At 53.1% G+C, this 19,240-nt stretch overlaps 1 protein-coding gene across 1 annotated transcript in view; it reads right to left on the reverse strand.

Annotated features, from left to right (window-relative positions):
* LOC119105997 (cyclin-dependent kinase 14) overlaps positions 1–16,636 on the reverse strand; it is a 37,002-nt gene extending 20,366 nt beyond the window's left edge. Inside the window, exons 1-3 of the mRNA XM_037229593.1 lie at positions 16,526–16,636; positions 14,751–14,869; positions 13,737–13,823 (exon numbers count right to left, since the gene is read on the reverse strand). Of these exons, the coding sequence (XP_037085488.1) occupies positions 13,737–13,823; positions 14,751–14,799 (136 nt within the window). The 5' untranslated portion in view covers positions 14,800–14,869; positions 16,526–16,636. The remainder of the gene's footprint in view (positions 1–13,736; positions 13,824–14,750; positions 14,870–16,525) is intronic.
* Positions 16,637–19,240: the final 2,604 nt, after the last annotated feature.

Below are 19,240 nucleotides of genomic sequence, written 5' to 3' on the forward strand. Positions count from 1 at the left end.
TTTCGCTCTTGTTTTGATGCAGAGTCAAATCGACAGCAGCATTCAGAGATCTGCCCGTATCGGTTTAATAACAGGGCAGATTCGCCGTTAGTTAGCATAAGCACCATCAGATGTGGGAAAACCAAGGCGAGTTTTTCTTTTGGCGTAACAGCTGAGGCTGGCTTTATCAGCGTTATCAGCTTTAATTACACCCCAAGTGGAAAACCGCATTCTGTGTGGAAGTACCGCGGGTCTGCGTCACATCAAGGGTGAGTCGAGACCATTTCCGCTACAGATTTCGTCGCAGCACCGGCACGGGGACGCTGTGAACGGGTGACAGAGTGGGCGGGGCGCGGCTCGCCAGCCTCCCCGCTCACACCGCTGCCGATGAAGGGGGCCGGGCGTCACTGTGAGACGAAACAGACGCAGTGAAAAGCTGCGAATGATTACAGGGGTGCTGGGTCGAGACCATGAAACTGTCCGGACGGGGAGACCCGCATCGCTGAGCGATGCGCCAGGACATGTCAGGACATGTCATGCACAGCACAGCTATATTTGCGCAGTCAAACAGGCTTGGCGGGAGCCGGCTAACCAGCTGTTACCAATTAAAACAGACTGGCACAAACCCCTGCTGGGAAAAACTGGCAACACATGACAAAAACCCACTTGCGGCAAAGCCTGATGTTGGGAGGTAATGCCGCGAAGTGGAACGGCACACTGACCACGCCAATTACGTGTTAGGCATTACCAGTGTCAGCATGATATCCCAGACAATATGAATATCGTAATACGGACTGGCGTGCCACTTATGGCAAATGCATCACGTATCCTGATCACACTCTTGCATCAGCTTGCCTTTGCTGGTATTTGGACCGAGTAGGACGCATCGCGACAAGCACATAATTCCAAAAATGGATAAAAATATGACTTAATCAGTTGCAAAACCGTGGGGACCACTTCGGGCCATCGAAGTACCGAGCCTGTACACAAGCGGAAATTGTAAAGCCCCCGGTGCACGTTAATTCAAAACCGTGGATCCGACAAGAAACCAAGGATAAACTACCCAAGACTGCCTGTCTGCCTGGTGCAAAACCGATATTATCCACCCGCCTGATGATGTTAGAACATGGGGAAAGGGCAGCTGCATAAGACCCTGTGTCTGACAGTTCGGTAAACACAACTTCCTGCCTCATAAACGAGCTCACTTCACAGGATAATCTGAAGACCACCTGACCCTACTGCACGGCGGCTTTACCGGGCTAACGGAATCGTTCCATAGCATTACGATGCTTTCCAGAGCTTGCCACTCGCCGAGCGTCCGTAGTATTGCGATGCTTTCCGGAGCTCGCCACTCGCCGAGCGTTCATAGTATTGCGATGCTTTCCAGAGCTCGCTACTCGCCGAGCGTTCATAGTATTGCGATGTTTTCCAGAGCTCGCCACTCGCCGAGGGTTCATAGCACTGCGATGCTTTCCAGAGCCCGCCACTCGCCGACCGTTCATAGTACTGTGGTTCCAGAGCCCGCCACTCGCCGAGCGTTCATAGTATTGCGATGCTTTCCAGAGCTCGCTACTCGCCGAGCGTTCATAGTATTGCGATGTTTTCCAGAGCTCGCCACTCGCCGAGGGTTCATAGCACTGCGATGCTTTCCAGAGCCCGCCACTCGCCGACCGTTCATAGTACTGTGGTGCTTTCCAGAGCCCGCCACTCGCCGAGCGTTCATAGCACTACGATGCTTTCCAGAGCTCGCCACTCGCCGAGCGTTCATAGCACTGCGATGCTTTCCAGAGCTCGCCACTCGCCGACCTGCTTTTCATCTCCCCTGGCTTCCATCAGAGGTCCACTGGATGACAAAAATGCTGCCGAATGCGCGAAATCCTGCCGTATGCAGCCGACTCCATCCAGCGGAGAGGACAAAGTGAATTAGTGGGGAGAGCGAAGTTATAAAAACAAAGCCAACCAGAACCTGGACTTCCTTTACAGACACTAGGGTTAATCGAAGAAAGCGAAGTGTTCCGCTTCCAAAGTGGCTATGATTTTAAACCTTAGCCATCTGTTAAATTTCTATTGCACGTAACTGTGCCTTGGTCCAAGACAAATCACACACTGAAAAACTTTCACGTATTATTCGACTGTTTATGCAAAGGACAATATGGAGAAATGACAAATAAGGGAGGCAACAAGGGCACGCCTTCTTTCGAAATGCCGCCCCGAAACGGAAAAACTGCTCACATTTGACATGTTGCATACATTTAGCTCCCAAATGACCATCTTCGACCCCTGTTATGACGTCATGTGTTTCGGCTTACCATGGTCCCTAACAGTGATTTCGTGCACACCTGAACAAAAAAGCACGAAGTCATGGCTTCTGGCCAATACCACGGAATTTTCGTAACATACCAGAGCTATGTTTTTTCAGCGTTCGTGTCTGTACAAATGTCGGTCGTCAGGCACGCTGTCCCCTGATCCGCGTCGCATTACGGCCTTACAGCGCAGTAAACATGTCGGAACGATATCCTTGAAGACGACAAGGCCGAATTTCCACGGGGCAAAAGGGCGGACCTGGCACCGTCAGACAAGCAGAAAACCACAAGAAGCAATCCAGCACGAGCGAATTATTCTGCAGCAGTGAAGTTGCGACAATGCCTCCAGATCTAGAGCAAAAACAAGCTCCGCCGAGGGCCGACAAATTACCTTCCTAATCAGAGACGACGCACGTAACCAGATCGCAGCCACTTTCGTGCCCACTAAATCACAGATCGGCGCCACTTTGCTGCTCTCCAAATCGCCCGCCAACAGTCAACTTTTACACGAAGTTGGGCTGAAAAGGCGGGCAAGTTTGCGCATTCCATTAGGGCGGGTCCCGGCGGGCCCGGCGCCGGCCCGCCCCCTGGCGGACGCCGGCGACGGAGCGGGCCGGTCTCTGAGGCCGCCGCCCTCGGGATGGCCGACGGACCCGTCTCACCGGAGTGCGGGTCACCTGGACCGGCCACTTCCGGCCAGACCCGGCGCCCGCACAGGGGCCTGGGCGAGGGGAGCGACTGCTCTCACGGCAGACAGGCTACAGGCTGGGGAAGTGGATAGAAGCTGGAATGGGTATTGCGTTTGCGGGGACCGGGCTAACTGAAAAGTAGGTTCTGGGTTCAGTGAGTTTAAAGTTCCGACATATTTCCCCGCATCTTTTGATATCTTTTTCTTTACTGCAGGTCTCGGCAAGGGTTAATGTTTTGCGCAGAACAGTTTCGCAAAGTTTTGGTCCTAACTTGGAACCTATAAAGGCGAATATACGGGGCTGGTACTTTTCATTATTGCGGTAGTTATGCAAAGAACAAGAACCAAAAGGCTGATGGCGTACCACAATAGGGTCCAAAGAACAACCGTTTCAATTCCACGACATCCTCTGCCAGTTTTTCAAAATAACACATTTCACAAACTGCCAAAATCCTGCATCATAAGTTTATCCACGCCCAGCTAAACCAGGTACTGCTTACGCCCCGGACAATGACATGGAAAAGAAGCTTCTGCACTGAGTCACGGAGTGCACCTGCGCTGCAGGAGCGACAGACGAGCGATGACAGATTACATGTGAGGAGCATACACCATAGGCAACAGAAGTGTCAAACATAGCATAAAGGGGGTAGGGTGAGGTGGGGTGGGGTGGGGCGGGGCCGGTGATGCCATCTGCCACGTTGAAAGACGTGCTTGTTTGCAGCGAGAAATGGCCATTGCTTCGTCGATTTTTAGCGCAACCACATCTTTTCAAGCCCGCAAAACTTTGGATGTGACTTTTCCAGTGAGATGAGATCCCTCTTATAGATAGTGATCACCACGATGAGTTCCAAAAGCTTTGCTTTCCGCGTCTCGGAGATGCTCGTGTACCTTGTTCGCACAAGACACGCATGTCCCATCAGTGTAACTTTTTACCACGGGTACCAATGGACATGATACCTAGAAAAAAAGAAGCTCTTGGAGCTCCTCTCGGTAAACCTATCCTAAAAAGCACCTCACAGACGCCACCTCACCGGAAACCCTTACCCCAAAATGCACCGAACTTGCAAAGATGAGGCTGTGCTAAAAGTTGCCGAATGAATGACCACATGTCACCGCAAGTCAGACCTGAACATGTGTCCTCAACATGACAGCTTGCACCACCCCCACCCTACTAGTGTCCACCCTTTGTGCTGTACTTGCTCCGTATGTCGTTCACCTACAGAACGTGCTTCCTACATGTGATCTGTCACCTCTCATAGGTGGCTCATGTGGCCAGGTGCACATAACCGTTCAGAGCCAAAGGTTCCTTAAAATGAAATTGTCATGGACGTAACAAAAAAAAAACCGCTTCATTCATCATTTTGCTGGTCAGTGAAATGAATACCGACACCGGGGAAGCCGCAAATGTGAAAAGTATGTCGTGTTTTTGTTCCCATTTCAGTTTCCCACGAGACTGTCGGTTATTGTTCTCCGATAATCCCGAACGAACATCTCAGCTCAGCGACCAGTCACATGGCGGCACGTTAGTCAACAGCGGCACGGCAGCAGGCAAAGTGCATCAGTGACAATATTTCCGCAGTACGGGCTTCGCTTGTGTCCTAAGCCGCTTCCCAGAATACTAATCCTCTGCTCGTTCTGACAAAGGCGGCATGAAAAATTTCTTCGACGACAAATCCCTTCAATCTTCCGCTCTGCGACGTCGGGGCAGAACGCCGGCGGCCGCCAGCGTCGCTGCCCGCCCGCGGCCGCCGGCGTCACCGGCCGTCCGCAGCTACCGGCGTCGCTGCCCGCCCGCGGCCGCCGGCGTCGCTGCCCGCCGGCGTCGCCGGCCGTCCGCAGCTACCGGCGTCGCTGCCCGCCCGCGGCTGCTGGCGTCACCGGCCGCCGTAGCTGCCGGCGTCGCCGCCCGCCCGCCGCCGCCGGCGCCCGCCGGACGGGGCGGGCTTATCAGACGGCCGCCGGAAGCCGGCCAGTCAAACGCGCAGCGCACAAACGCAGTGGTTCCGCCCCGGCGCGCCGAGGGGCGAGCCCGAGGCAGCGCGGGACACGAGCGGGGCCGAGAGGGGAGGCGGTGTTCCGCTCCACCGCCCCGCTCTATATACTGCCTCACGAGATGCGCGCTGGCTATCGATGCGAAGAGAGAAGAGAGGGGCCACATGGACGCGGTCGTTCGACGTACCAGCCCGGCGTTGGAGTACAACTGTAGCATGGGCCAGCTCAGCAGGGGTGACGGAGGGAAATACAGCGGCACTACCTACAACAGCGCCTGTGAGCTTGGAACAAGCACCCACGCACGACAGGGGAGGGGATGAGGCACCGCTAACCCACACAGGCGGCGTCAGCAGCAGGACGCGGCGGGGCCAGACCAGAGCGGCGGCCCTGCGCACGCCGCCGCGGGAAAGCCGGCCGTGGACCGACGCCGGCGCGGCCCGAGCCGGGGCCGGCCGCCGATTTCTCCCGGATCCGAACGCAGCCCGACCCGGGCCGGCCGGCCAGCCAGCCGGCCGGCCGGCGGGGCGCGTGCGAACCGCAGCGTCAGCGGTCGCCGCGCTTTGAGAGGCGTCGCGTGCTGCAGCCGGGTCGGGCCGGGCCGGCCGGCGGGCCGCCGGCTGCACCGGCTGCAGCGTGCGCCGCCGCTCGCGAGGGACGCCGCAGCGCCGTGGGCGAGAGATGGGTTTACGATCGGGAGGTCGGGGGTTCGGAACCCGCTATCGGTCGTTCGTCAGCTTTCCGCCACCATCCGCCAGAGACGCCGCCGTTTGTGACCATGGAGGCCGCAAGCGTCGTTACTGACGAGGGACGTTGCGACCATGGTAGTCACACGCGTCGCGGCGGGACCTTACAGGCTCCCGCGGCAGCGGGACGGCCCCACAGGCCGCCACAGGCGTCGGGCCGGCCGGAGCCGAGCGCGAGCGGCGCTCCGTTTCCTGCTGACGAGGCCCACGGTCAGCAGCGTGGGCAGGATCCGGGCACGCGGAGCCGCCGCCTGCGCGGGCGGCGGCGCTGGGCGGAGCGCGAGGCGGCCGGCCCGGGTGGAGGCTCGATTTCGAATGCATTGCGATGCATGGCAGATGTAGGCCGATTCAAATGCATTGGAAGGCATGGTTTAAGAAGACAGGTAGATCGAGGTCGGCTTTGCCCTCACACGGGTCCGCTGACATCCGGCCGAGTTATCGCACGGTCCTGACGCCGTCACACAAATCAGGGCGGACAGTGAGGTCACACTGCTGACGAGAGGCTACGGGCCCAGGGCGGACAGTGGGGTCACACAGCTGTCGAGAGGCTACGGGCCCAGTGCGGACAGTGAGGCCACGCAGCTGTCGAGAGACTGCGAGCACAGGGTGGACAGCGGGGTCACACCGCCGTCGAGAGGGACTAGGAGCACAGGGTGGACAGTGAGGTCACACCGCCGTCGAGAGGGACTACGGGCACAAGGTGGACAGTGAGGTCACACCGCTGTCGAGAGAGACTACGGGCACAGGGCGGACAGTGAGTTCACACCGCCGTCGAGAGAGACTACGAGCCCAGGACGGACAGTGAGGTCACACCGCCATCGAGAACAGGGTCGACAGTGAAGTCACACAGCTCTCAAGAGGGACTACGGGCACAGGGTGGACAGTGAAGTCACACCGCCGTCGAGAGGCTACGGGCCCGGGGACGCCGGAATGCGCCGTCGAGCGCAGCCACCGCGGCAAGCACAACACCGCGTTGACATCTACTGTCGAAACAGTACAACCTGTGGCACTGTGGTAGCTCCTGAGGCGGCTCCGGCGTGCCGATGAAGGGTCAAATACCGCCGTGGCAGTTCCAATGGCTACTATCGCAGCTCCATAGCTACGGCCGCTACTGGAACACCGCCCGACAGCCAGATGAGCAGCTCGCGTCATCATGGCATCTAGTGAAGAAGAGACCGAATAGCCGATGCCAGCGCCACTGGCCGGTCGCTAGATGCAGCTCTGTCGGCAGCGGCCTCAGAGAGCCACCCGAGCCTGCTCCCCACGCCCATCAGTCTCCCAGAGGGCTACCCGAACCCACCAGTCTCTCATAAGACCACCGGAGTCAACTGCCCATGCCCCCCCCCCCCCCCCCCTCCTTCCTCCCGTCTGACGACTGGCAGCGGTCTGTGGTCGCCGCGACTGCTGCCAGTCGACCGCTCTCGACCCCCTCCCCGCTGCTCTCTCCGGACGAGAGAGGAGAGAGCAGCAGAGGCGCGTGACGCTACACAAACCAGCGACAGCTCATCAAATTATCGTCTGGCACGAGGCGCCGCACAATGAAAAGGGAAACCACAACGAGCTAATTAGGCAGTTTTCGTCTCCCTGATGACGCTCGCCGTCCGAGTTGCAAAGTTAACTCAAGAACTTATTTTCAACCAATCTGCTCAATCTAAATCAACCCCGGACTTGCGCCATTTCTCCTTAAGTCGTAAGCGCAGTCGAATCAGACTCGTGCTGTGCTGTTCAGAGTACGACGCCAGACACGACGCACTATACGACACGGAATCAGTGCCCCGCACGTGACTGGGAGTCAGAGCTCCGTCCTGCTCAAGCGTATGCAGGTTCAAGTCTGGTTGCTCAAGCTCAAGTTGTGGCGAAACTTATAGGGAGTGTTTCACAGTTAAATGGGGTTTTGAGCTGACATAGCCATCCTGAAGATCAATCAGTGCAGTTCACAGCCTTGCCCAGGCAAGGAGCTAGGCCCCTCTAGGTTCGGAGCCACACGCCCGCGAAAATACGTAAAGGTATATCGGAGAAAGCATTTCAGTCACCTCGGCACTCATGACGTCATAATCACGTCACTCAAACCCTGCCATTCCACAGGTCATACGACAATCAAGGCCAAGAAAAATACAATTGTCCAGGCGGTCAGATATGGCGTTCGAGAGTGCGACTTTCGGATATAACGGTCGTCAACTGGCTCTCAATCAATACTTTGCAAGGCGCGATGACGTAATCAAACAATGACGCATTGAGGACCATATTTACTTAACAGAGAACTGCGCTGTCTCGAACAGTCTTATCCACTTAAAAACCACACCAATAGCAAATAATAACTAAAACATAATTTTACATATAAACAACAAAAGTATACCAGTATAACTGAGCTTTCATGATATCTCATACCTACTTATATCTTTAAATTTGAAACACTCCCTTTAATACTTCAAGACAAGACACCCCAACTTTCATCCACCAGGCAACATGGCTGATTCAGCGTAGATCGGTGTCCTCACGCCACCCTACGATAGCTGAGAAGTGAGAGACACCACGTGCTACACCACGTGTAAACCAAAACGCGTAACGTTGCCATGCTACCTTGACAACCAAGGCGCGGCCCGTTGCCCCTAAAGTCGTCGCGGACGCCTGGTCCTCGTCTCCTTGTTGTCGGTCATGTCAAATATTTCATTTCCCACGGGAGTCACCGCCGGCGCCCGCAAGACGACCTGGACTGATTGCCGCCGCGCCGCAGGGAACCAGACCGCAGCGCATACCACCGGCCGACGTACGGCCGCGCCATCATCGGCCGACACAAGGCCGCCCCATCATCGCCCGACACACGGCCGCCCCACCATCGCCCGACACACGGCCGCCCCACCATCGCCCGACACAAGGCCGCCCCATCATCGCCCGACACAAGGCCGCCCCATCATCGGCCGACACAAGGCCGCACCATCGTCGCCCGACACAAGGCCGCCCCATCATCGGCCGACGCACGGCCGCCCCATCATCGGCCGACACAAGGCCGCCTCATCATCGCCCGACGCACAACACATGACGGTGCCCGCATTGTCGCCTGGGGCGGGATAAGTCCGTTTACATCGTGGGCAGAAGGGAGGGGGGGGGAGGAACAAACACGGAACACAGTGCCGACAGTGCCGACGACAAGACTCCGACATCCGCGGAACTCGAAGTGCGGTCCGAGGCGCGCTAAGTCGGCTTCGGAGGGCGGCAGCCTCTGCGCGAGCTAACGGTGTCACCGAAACGGTAGGATCTGCGCTCGAGGGTGAATCGCGCCAGCTAGCCAGCCAGGGGAGCAGCTCTGTCCCGCAACAGCGCCGCCGGCAAATGAGACCACGGACGTGGACGAGAATGGTCTTGTTTGCTGCTCCGCCAGCGGGGACGTGTTGATTCCCTGCAGCCTGGGACTAACACAGGGCGCCGCGCCCAACACCACTCGGCCTTTCTCTTGGGGTTGTCTTGCTACCTTAGTGCAATCACATTGCACATGTTCACAATTAATATCAGGAAGCTTTACTTAGCCATGGCCAAACAAACAGGCAGCGTGTGGTTTCTTATTCAGTTGGAAGCTGCAGTCGCCTCCCAAAATTTGAAAAGAACATCGGTCAAATTCAGGGAGGGCCCAGTTTTCTGTAGTTTCGGGGCAAGTTTAGCCATTTTCCCTTCGTCCCCCAACTTCCAAGATCCAACAAATGGTAGGCACGCATAGCTGATGCGCCTTCCCACCGACGTCCATGGTCCCCCGGCCGTCTGCATTGGCGCACAACGTATCCCACGCGGTGTTGGAACGTCTCCGACCATTCCGAGTAACTGACTCGAGGCCGTAAAAATTCAAGTCTCCGATTTGCTTGAGGGTCTCCGCCTTCTGACAGGTGATTGGTTCACAGTGCAAATGTTCTGCTCGACTCGCGCTCTGAACACCCCTACATATATCGCGTCAGTGCCAAACCGCTTCACGTTATCTGCCTGGAATGGAGCGAGAGACAGCCCTCATCTGATGTCGGCCTTACCAGATCGAGCGTTGGACCAAATACCCTCAGTACGTGGGCGGCCAGCGCCGGCTGCCTCTGACCTTGCCAGATCGAGCATTGTACCCACATAGCCTCCGTACGTGGGCGGCTAGCGCCGGCTGCCTCTGACCTCGCCAGATCGAGCATTGGACCCACATAGCCTCCGTACGTGGGCGGCCAGCGCCGGCTGCCTCTGACCAGCTCGGCGACCGTCACAGGTCGCGCCGATGTTTCGGTTAACGGACTTTGCAGGGGTTCGACAGCCGTTTAGCAGATTTGACTGCACGAGTTCGTTGTGGCTTTTTTGGCAGCGTATGTGTGGCGACACACTGGCATCAACGCTCAAATAGACTGTAAACCCAGGGGCGTTATCACATATTAAAGGTTTGGCACAGGGGTTCCGTCTGCTATGACGTGTTGAGGACGAATCACACAAATAGCCTGATATCCCTGAAGGTCACTGAACTCTTGATCCAGTGACTACACTAGCGACCAGACCCGTGGCGCTAGACCCGCTTTCTGGCGCACCCCGGTGATACATCAGCATCTTACACCCTATACAGTGTTACACTGTATTGTCCAATGCCATGAAACTACGGTGAGCCATCTGTCTAACTGAATTTTTCAGTGAGCGCAGGGGCGAAAAGTGGAGAGTACACATCAATGTCTATAGCCCTGCAACGGTGCACACTACTGGAAATATACCTGCCTGTCAAGGAGGAAACAGGCAATACATAGTAGCCTTTTTAAAGAGCACGTAATTTGCCGGGATGGCCATCGGGTCAGAGACCTCGCTGCGCTCAGTGTGTTCTGCGTAGAGCCAGTTTGACAGAAAGGCTCACTAACAGACTTGGATGTTCCGTGTCATGTCGTACAATGACCTCCATATGCCAGCTTGGCCAGGTCTGCACCTGGGGTAACAGTGACTGACCCGGGTCCATCGTCCCCACACAGACCTCCACCGTAACGGCCAAAACACGTCGCAATTACTTCCAAAGTCTAACAACCACCCATACTCCATCATGGGCACATTTTTGCTTTGTTGCCGGTGTTTTTTGGTTCCTGCAGGGCCGCGGCCGATATGGCGCCGTAGTCTGGGAAGCGTCATTCCGCGGCGTCGGATTCATCGCCGCACGATGCTCGGCTGATGGGATAACATGGCGCGACTGATGCGCACCTGGCTTCAGCCGCGTGACCTGACACTTCACGTCACGTGTCACACCCACTGATGAGGTATTATCGATAGTGAGGATGAGTTATTATCGATACTGAGTTCGGTGTTCCCGGGGCTACACAGCACCACGCTCCCCACTGCCGTAACACAATCATCGCCGCACACAGAAAAAACGCCCGCCTTCGCTGCTCTCGCCCGTTGACCTCGTCTGACCTTTCAAAGCTTTCTCGCACCGGTCTGCAACACCACCCCGCTGCAGTTTTACGCGAGCTATCTGAAACTCCTCCTCGTTTGGAACTAGGACGTTGCGTGCTCGAGATGGCAGGTACCTGTGTCAAACCGTGTCATTGCCCCGCCTGGTGGGGTCAAGTACTTTTCAACAGCAATCAGCAGCCGGATAGCCATGCAAGTCATCGAACTCTTGCAGTGGGAACGTGACCGCAGCTCAGCGAATATGAATCAAATGATATCAACGGGATGGTAAAAAGGCACGTAGGCATGATGAGCTGAAGCGAACATACTCGTCATCAACGGACATCATCCGGCTCGGCAGGCTGCAAAACAGCAGAGCACGACTCTGGGGAGTCCCACGATGTCAAAGGTCAGCTGGCAGCGGGCCAGGACATCGCTTAGTAATGAGGTGACGGACCGACCATAAATGCCGTCCAGTCACGTTACATCCCCCGGGACACCGGCCTGTCCATCCGCGGGGGACACGTCACCCTGCTTCGGAACATGCCCGTCTGACATCAAGTGTCAAGCTGGACTTGATCAGGCACTAAGCTTGGTAACAACAGTTTCTGCGCCGCGAACCTATTTGTGCGAATAATTCCGGGATTTACTAGAGTGAGCCGCTTTACTGCTCGCAACGCTGCGTATGATTGCTAAGAAATGCGTAACTTGGTAAGGCGAGCTCGTCCTTTCCAGACACGATTGACACTATCCGCTGCACACAATAACACGCGACACATGGGGGCTGGAAGTGCTACACTGCAGCAACACACGTCACAATTCGCCCAGCCAGCTGCCTGAGCGGGCCGAACGGTGGCACTCCCCTATACCCGTCTACACCACAATTCCATTACAGGGCCAAGCGCGTCCCATGTCCCAAGGGATGAGCCGATCGAGAACAGCCCGCAACCAGCACGGCTACAGAAATCGTACGAGCGCCGCCAATCTGATGGCTTGTTTGCCGATAATTGTCATGATCGGTCCCGGGGGAAACAGATGCGTTTTAAGTGCATTTATGCTGCGCGTTCCATATAGCTTCCATATTTTGTTGAGTGCATGCACGTACCCAGTTCAGCTTCATACGTGTGCGAACCTCGGAAAAACGTCCCCAATAGGCACCGCAATGCCAGCTCGACCGTTCGTTTTCCCTTCTGCCTGCCCGCCGGCTCAGGATGCTGAGAACTCTGTGCCGTAAACTGCTCGGAGGTGCGGCCCACCCCCGCTGGCAGCCGGCCCACACACCTCGCCAAATGGGCACACAAACTTCCGGCCCCACTTAAGAGGCGTCCCAAAAGCAGAGGCAGACGGCTGGTGGCGTTCAAAGTAGAGATGGAGCAGCTGCCGTGTGCTCTCGCACGGCAATAATCAGCTGTTGACAGCGCCACGATGCTGCGTTATTTGACCAACGCATCGCTTGCTGAAGCGAGCTAAGCAAGCAACTTTCAGACATGAGCAATATCACTGTCGGCAAGCACACTTCCAAACTGGGATCAGGATACGAGGGAAGAGCGACTAACCTAGACAATGGACGCAAGCGAGGACTGGTCGCCCTGTCTCGTCAGACAAACGCCGCACCAGCTGACGCCCGCGGCGCAGACTTAACGGCATCGTGGCCTGTAAATGATCCCTCAGTCCGATGGCCCACCCCGAGGCCGCGGTCTCGTCCTGGCCCAACGGACAGTCTACCCCCTCATCAATGGGTGGATATCACAGTTGGAGCCCAGAGTTCCACAGCGGCCCGCCGAATGCATGCGTACTTGGGCGAGTGTTCAAGACAGCGAGCGTCAGTGACGTCATATGTCACGGAAACAGGGGGGAGGGGCTCATTAGCTCGGACTTCAAAGACGCGGAAGAATGGTTGGGTGTGCAAGCATGACTGGTCACCTATGCAGTTCGCTTAACGATAATCGATCGAGACTTCATTTGCGGGCCACATTTAAGACCGGGCTTCATCTGAACGTGACACTATGTTCAAGATCGTCCCGCCAGAAGCGTCCCGAAAGAAAATACAGAAGAAACACTTGCAGCCAATTTACCAGAGGACGACCGCAACCAGATGTGTTTTAATTCACCGTGTATGAGCTGGGACCAGAAAAAAATAGCTTCGATCCAATGTGTTGCTTTCCCATCATTGGGAATAAATGATTACTGATGGAGAAGTATTGCACATAAGAGGTCGGAGATCATGCATAAAGCACTGCTTAGCGTGGATGTTGGTCTCAGAAATTCATACAATCCTACACCCGACATAACTTTAAAAACTGCTATGGTGTCCACGCACATAACATTCACGTGAAACTGAACATTTTTTGTTGTTGAAAACTTGCCACCTGGGAGTGATAAAATTATCAGTTGATACAGGCTGGGTGGTACATACCAATCGGCTTTATTATAGGGCTACATTCATTGAACTGGCCTGAAGATGGATAGCCTTGTTTGTGCAGGCATTTGTTTCACGCCACACCTTCAATGTGCAGATGTTTCCCAGTTACACTTCTCAAAGCTGTAATAATTGTGAGCTGCAGATACCAAAAGGTAAGCAACACAGTTGGGATCATGCCAACAGAGAGGAAAATACAAATCAGACCAGAGCGGCAGATAAAGGGTACTCACAGAGGCGCCCGAAGCTTGAGCTGATGCGATGCTTGATCTTCTGGACTTTGCTCATCTGGTTGGATTTCTTCTCGCGCATCACCACGCCTGGAGCGAGAGAGCCCGACGTGACAGATCTCCCTGCTAGCCGATCTCCACACAACACCACTGCTACTCTGAGCGAGAGAGCCCGACGTGACAGATCTCCCTGCTAGCCGATCTCCGACCGTGACAGATCTCCCCTGCTAGCCGATCTCCTCACAACACCACTGTACTCTGAGCGAGAGAGCCCGACCGTGACAGATCTCCCTGCTAGCCGATCTCCCACACAACACCACTGCTACTCTGAGCGAGGAGAGCCCGAGCCGACCGTGACAGATCTCCCTGCTAGCCGATCTCCACACAACACCACTGCTACTCTGAGCGGGAGAGCCCGACCGTGACAGATCTCCCTGCTAGCCGATCTCCACACAACACCACTGCTACTCTGAGCGAGAGAGCCCGACCGTGACAGATCTCCCTGCTAGCCGATCTCCACACAACACCACTGCTACTCTGAGCGGGAGAGCCCGACCGTGACAGATCTCCCTGCTAGCCAATCTCCACACAACACCACTGCCACTCTGAGCGGGAGAGCCCGACCGTGACAGATCTCCCTGCTAGCTGATCTCCACACAACACCACTGCTGCTCTGAGCGAGAGAGCCCGACCGTGACAGATCTCCCTGCACAGACCGTGACAGATCTCCCTGCTAGCTGATCTCCCTCTCCACACAACACCACTGCTACTCTGATTCGGGCAGTGAGAACAGTTCTACAGGCAAGCTATTGGCTATGTCTTACGCAGTACACTGTGGCATCCCACAAAGGTGCAATGCGTCAAAACCAGCATTCACTTATCACTGTAATCAAAAATGGGCTTTGCCGGCAAACAAAACATTTCATGATGTAAGTTGGCTCTGCAGTCAGAAGTTGTGAAGGCCTGTATCTTAGACCTGAGGACAGTTATGAGATCCAATACAACTTAAGTTCTTACCTTCCCTTGACCACCCAGCTGATGCATTTGAGCTGTATGTGTTGTTCATTTCAAGTCGATTGCCCTATCAATTTTAAATAAGACAACACCGGATGTCATTTACTCATGTTGAAGACTTGCTGAAAACATCAGGAATAAATTAACACATACATGGTTAGTTCATAAGGACAACATTATGATGAATAGAATTATGAACTGTTGAAGAAGTGGATGAAAATGTCATAAAGCATGCCATACTGCAAGCTGTAGCAAATTTGCAATCACAATCATCTTTGGAAGTATTTTTGTATTTATTTACAGTACAGTTACAGCTACAGCATGAACAGTTTCTAAGTGCATTTGTTATATGGCCAGTGTGCACATAATAAGGCATATTGTAACTGCAGTACTAATTACAAACATGCTTGTACCAATAAGTGTTGTGCAGAAAACATTACAAGGCATGAGCAAGAGCACCCCTCCATGCAGTACATGGAGTGGGGAGCAAAGGCCATATCTCTCACATCCAGGGTTTTACTATGTTTGCCACTTTTGGTACCTCTCAAAGTAAATTGGGTTCAACAGAAGACATCAAGACAGACTTAGAAAGGGTTGAGGCATATGATATAACCTAAGGCCAAGATCAGAGTAACAAACTTGCCACCAATGAGCTTCAGGAATGTTTGTCATTAAATGTACAAGCATGCAGACTGAGATAACATCACCATGACAGGTGGGGATATCCTTACTTATCATCCCACCCTAGTAGAAATTTAATTGAGAATCAAGCACAAACCTCTAGGATGATCCAAGCTATATTCCTTAGGTAAGGAATATTCATGCAGCATGATTGACATATACAATATATGCTGCTTTCATCAAAGGATAAGGGCTGTTAACAGCACTGGCAGAGCAGTCTTATTAAAAGAATAAAAAACATTAAATTTCAATTGTAAACATGAGCCACAAAGGACAAAAAATCAGGAAAAAGCAGGAAAGCATGGAAATGTCACTCATACTTAATCTCCAAACTATCAAACTTCAAACTAAAACATTCCTTACTAATCCAAAAACTGAACAAGTTGATGCATGCTTACTGAATCCTTTCATGGCAATACCACATCAATTGCTGGACAGCTTATAGCTTTTGGTACAAAGCACCACAAGCTCTTTACATCACTACTGTAAGTCGACAGTCACTGATGCAAACCAACTGAAATGCAAATCATCCTAGAAATTCAAATTTTCAGAGGATGCGCCAGCCACAAAAAAGGCAGGATCAAAGTCTACATTAACCAAATTTCCCAATCACTGACGGGATAGCACAACTGCTCAATTTCCCCAAACTAGACCCGATGATGATTTGATGAGTTGAGCTTTCAGGTGCACTGACTACAATGGTCTTATGGCACCTATTCTGACAATACCTCATTTGATTTTTCTGTGAATGAAGATCCTGTTCTTTGGTTCATGCTTTGGTCAAGCTTTTCTGCTTTGGAAAAACTTATCAGAGCTGTCTGCCAGGTCATATTGAGCACAAGGTAAGGATTCTTTTCAAAATATCTTGGTTACCTTCGGAATAACTTTCATGTCTGATGTGCCTGTACCATAGTCTGGTTGCACCACGAACAACACGTTTCCTTCGTCCTTCTCGGTATAGCTCAAGTTTATTGAGCATGGGAGATTGTTAGTTCACGGTAAAAAAGTTGGACAGAAGGCACAAAAGTGGAATCAGCCCGGAACAAATGTTTTGGTCAAGGATTAAGCCTGACAGGCGTCGGTCAAAAATCACTTACAGAAAGGACAGGTTCCTGAGACAGAAAACTGAACTGAGCACAAACTCATCGCAAAAAGGTTGCAAACATCCTAACCCATATTGAGAGGCACGCAAGCACGCACCACACACCACCACGCGCGACCCCCTCACGCTCTCTGCCGCCTTCTCTGTTTTGTCTTCTGCGGCGCGAGCCGCGATGGCGCAGCGTCAGCTGATCTGGTCCAGGGAAGACACTGAAATGCTGCCATGCTACCACGCACGCGCTGCACAAGAAGCACAGCGTCCTTTAGCCTTGGAAATGCAGCTCACGGAAGCAAATATTAAGGTGTTTTTGAGTTGGGTGGCCACGTTCCGAGTGTAGCCTGTCAGTTGTAAATTGTCATTATATAATCACAACCATGACCATCACCATGTTTTACGTCCTTCGCACACATGTTTTTTTTTGGGGGGGGGGACCGCACTTACATTTGCTACTATATAGGTAGGTAATAATTGAAGGCATACAGCATCAGATGCACAACACAATGCAATTCAGCGGAAAATGCCCCTCACCATATTTCTGCCTTAGCACGATTCTTGGCATAAAATCCCGGCACGAGGCTAGAGCCTCGTACTTCTTCCGGCGCTTCGTACCACTCAACAATTGCAATAGCATATGGATGGACACCATCGGTGTAGTTTCCTATTCAGTTAGAGACTTCAGCCCGCAACTTAGGCTCCATCGCCTCCTCCAACTGAGAGAGAAGAAAGGGCAAAATCTGGGAGAAACACGTTTGTTGGTGAATTTTGGTGATACGCTTCACAACTTGCCCTGGTCCATCCCCAAACTCGCTACGAAACCACGCCCCTGAGGAGCACGTGCGGAAAAGCGGATAATTCTGGATGCCTTCGAATGATGCAGGACCTCAGCCAACAATGTCCGTGGCGGTCGAGCGTCCGCACCGAGCACGGTTTGTGGCAGGGACCGGGCTGCGGCTCGCGGCCCGCAATAGCGTCTGCGGCACTAAATCCCTTGGGCCAGACTCCAAGCGCGTGGATTTTTTCATGCGGTGTCCGCCGGCCTGTTTCGGGAAAAACGTTGCTGGGCTGGCAAACGCATCCTGCTCCGGCACAGTAGGAACCAGCACTGAGTGCGGCGCCGTCGTGGTTTGCGCCAGGCGGAGGGACGAGCTCCTCCGTGGCACCGTTCGGTCGTTCGCTGTGTCAAATTAGCCGATCCACGCGTGGCTCACGCAGTTTTTCGCGTGCAGGTCAGCCCCAATGCGGCAGTGTTCGCTCCTCGTTTCACATGGGACGAAACAAGGAGATAATACAGAGTCCACGCAATACATTTATTCGCTCAGCACCAAAACCTTTTGGTGTACGATTGCATAAACTCAATAACAGACACGTGTATCTCACAGCCACACATGATAAACGTCGTATTACACGGCAGAAATTCCCTGTGCTTTAATTTACGCTGAATATCGTAGCTCATTCACGATGCTGGCAATAATTCAGTGTCATCAAGCAACTATAATCGTCACTATCGATGACGTCGTTGAATAAGCTGGCTGACATTCAGTGTAGGCACGCAAGCAGAAGTCTGTCGGTGACATTTTGGGGACAATACAGCTTTGGAAACATAACCTCTCGGCTGTTATCATCAACAATGTACCCTTTTTGTGGCAAAACACAATTTCATCCGGATGTGTCAATCTATAATTCATTTGTAAGCGTCCTGCCCTCCCCCCCCCCCCCCAAATGTTGAGGTACCCCACACCGGCTTAGCCCTCCAATATTTGTCACTGAAGTAATGTAAAAGACGTAGGAAAGGGCGGACTATCAGGCGAGGCAGTTCTTCTCCGAGCATTACGTGCTAACCATGATTACTGTTTTACTCAAATTAAGGACTATTTGATACAAGATAAAACAACTAGAACACAAAAATCGCCGTCCTTTAGAACAAGGTGGGCTAAACCCGTTATCACACATAATTTTGTGGAAAGGCTATTGGTCGTTGGCCCCTCGGCTCGGAGCGCTCGTCACCTAGAAAAAATAACGCCCTGACTTAGTTGGTTTTGACATAGGCTCATGTTGATGTGTAATATATCACTCTTACGTGTAAGACAGCATGCAACGTTCAACCGTACTCAACCAGAGCCCTTAAGTGCTGCATCCTATAAACGATACCTTTGACGCATAGCATTCGACTTCAAAAGATTCGTTTAATGCGCATTACGAAAAGAGCGCTTTGACAATCATCGTTTAAATTAAGACGATTTGGGCAAACTAGCAACTGACTATAGAATACTTCGGCACTTATCATTCATCTTAAGAGCATTTCAACAAACTAGCTTTCGACTGAATAAGATATCGTTCAACTGGCGTTCACTTAAGGAGTATGTAAACTCATAAACATTTCTTACATTTGACACGTTGGCGCAGAGACATGTTCACGACATGCCATTCCATTTTTGTTGTTTCGCTTCTGGCAACGAGCACAAAAAGACACGCAACCGAATTAGTATTCGGCTGAAGGCATTTTGCAAAGCGACCTTCGGCTAAATGCATTTCGGTTATTTGTGCCTATATCCATGTCAATATATGGAGGGAGCGTATGGCTGAGGCGAAGTGAGGAAGAAGACCGTATTTCTCGCTGTAAGGCAAGAGTTTAGTTTTCTACATATGTTTGAGGGGAGTGGGAAGACCAGGACTTAGCCAAGCAAATTAAACTGTCCTCGCATTCGAGTTT

This window comes from Pollicipes pollicipes, unplaced genomic scaffold (genome assembly GCF_011947565.3).
Source record: "Pollicipes pollicipes isolate AB1234 unplaced genomic scaffold, Ppol_2.1 Scaffold_6138;HRSCAF=7277_pilon_pilon_pilon, whole genome shotgun sequence".
Classification (NCBI taxonomy): Eukaryota; Metazoa; Arthropoda; class Thecostraca; order Pollicipedomorpha; family Pollicipedidae; genus Pollicipes; species Pollicipes pollicipes.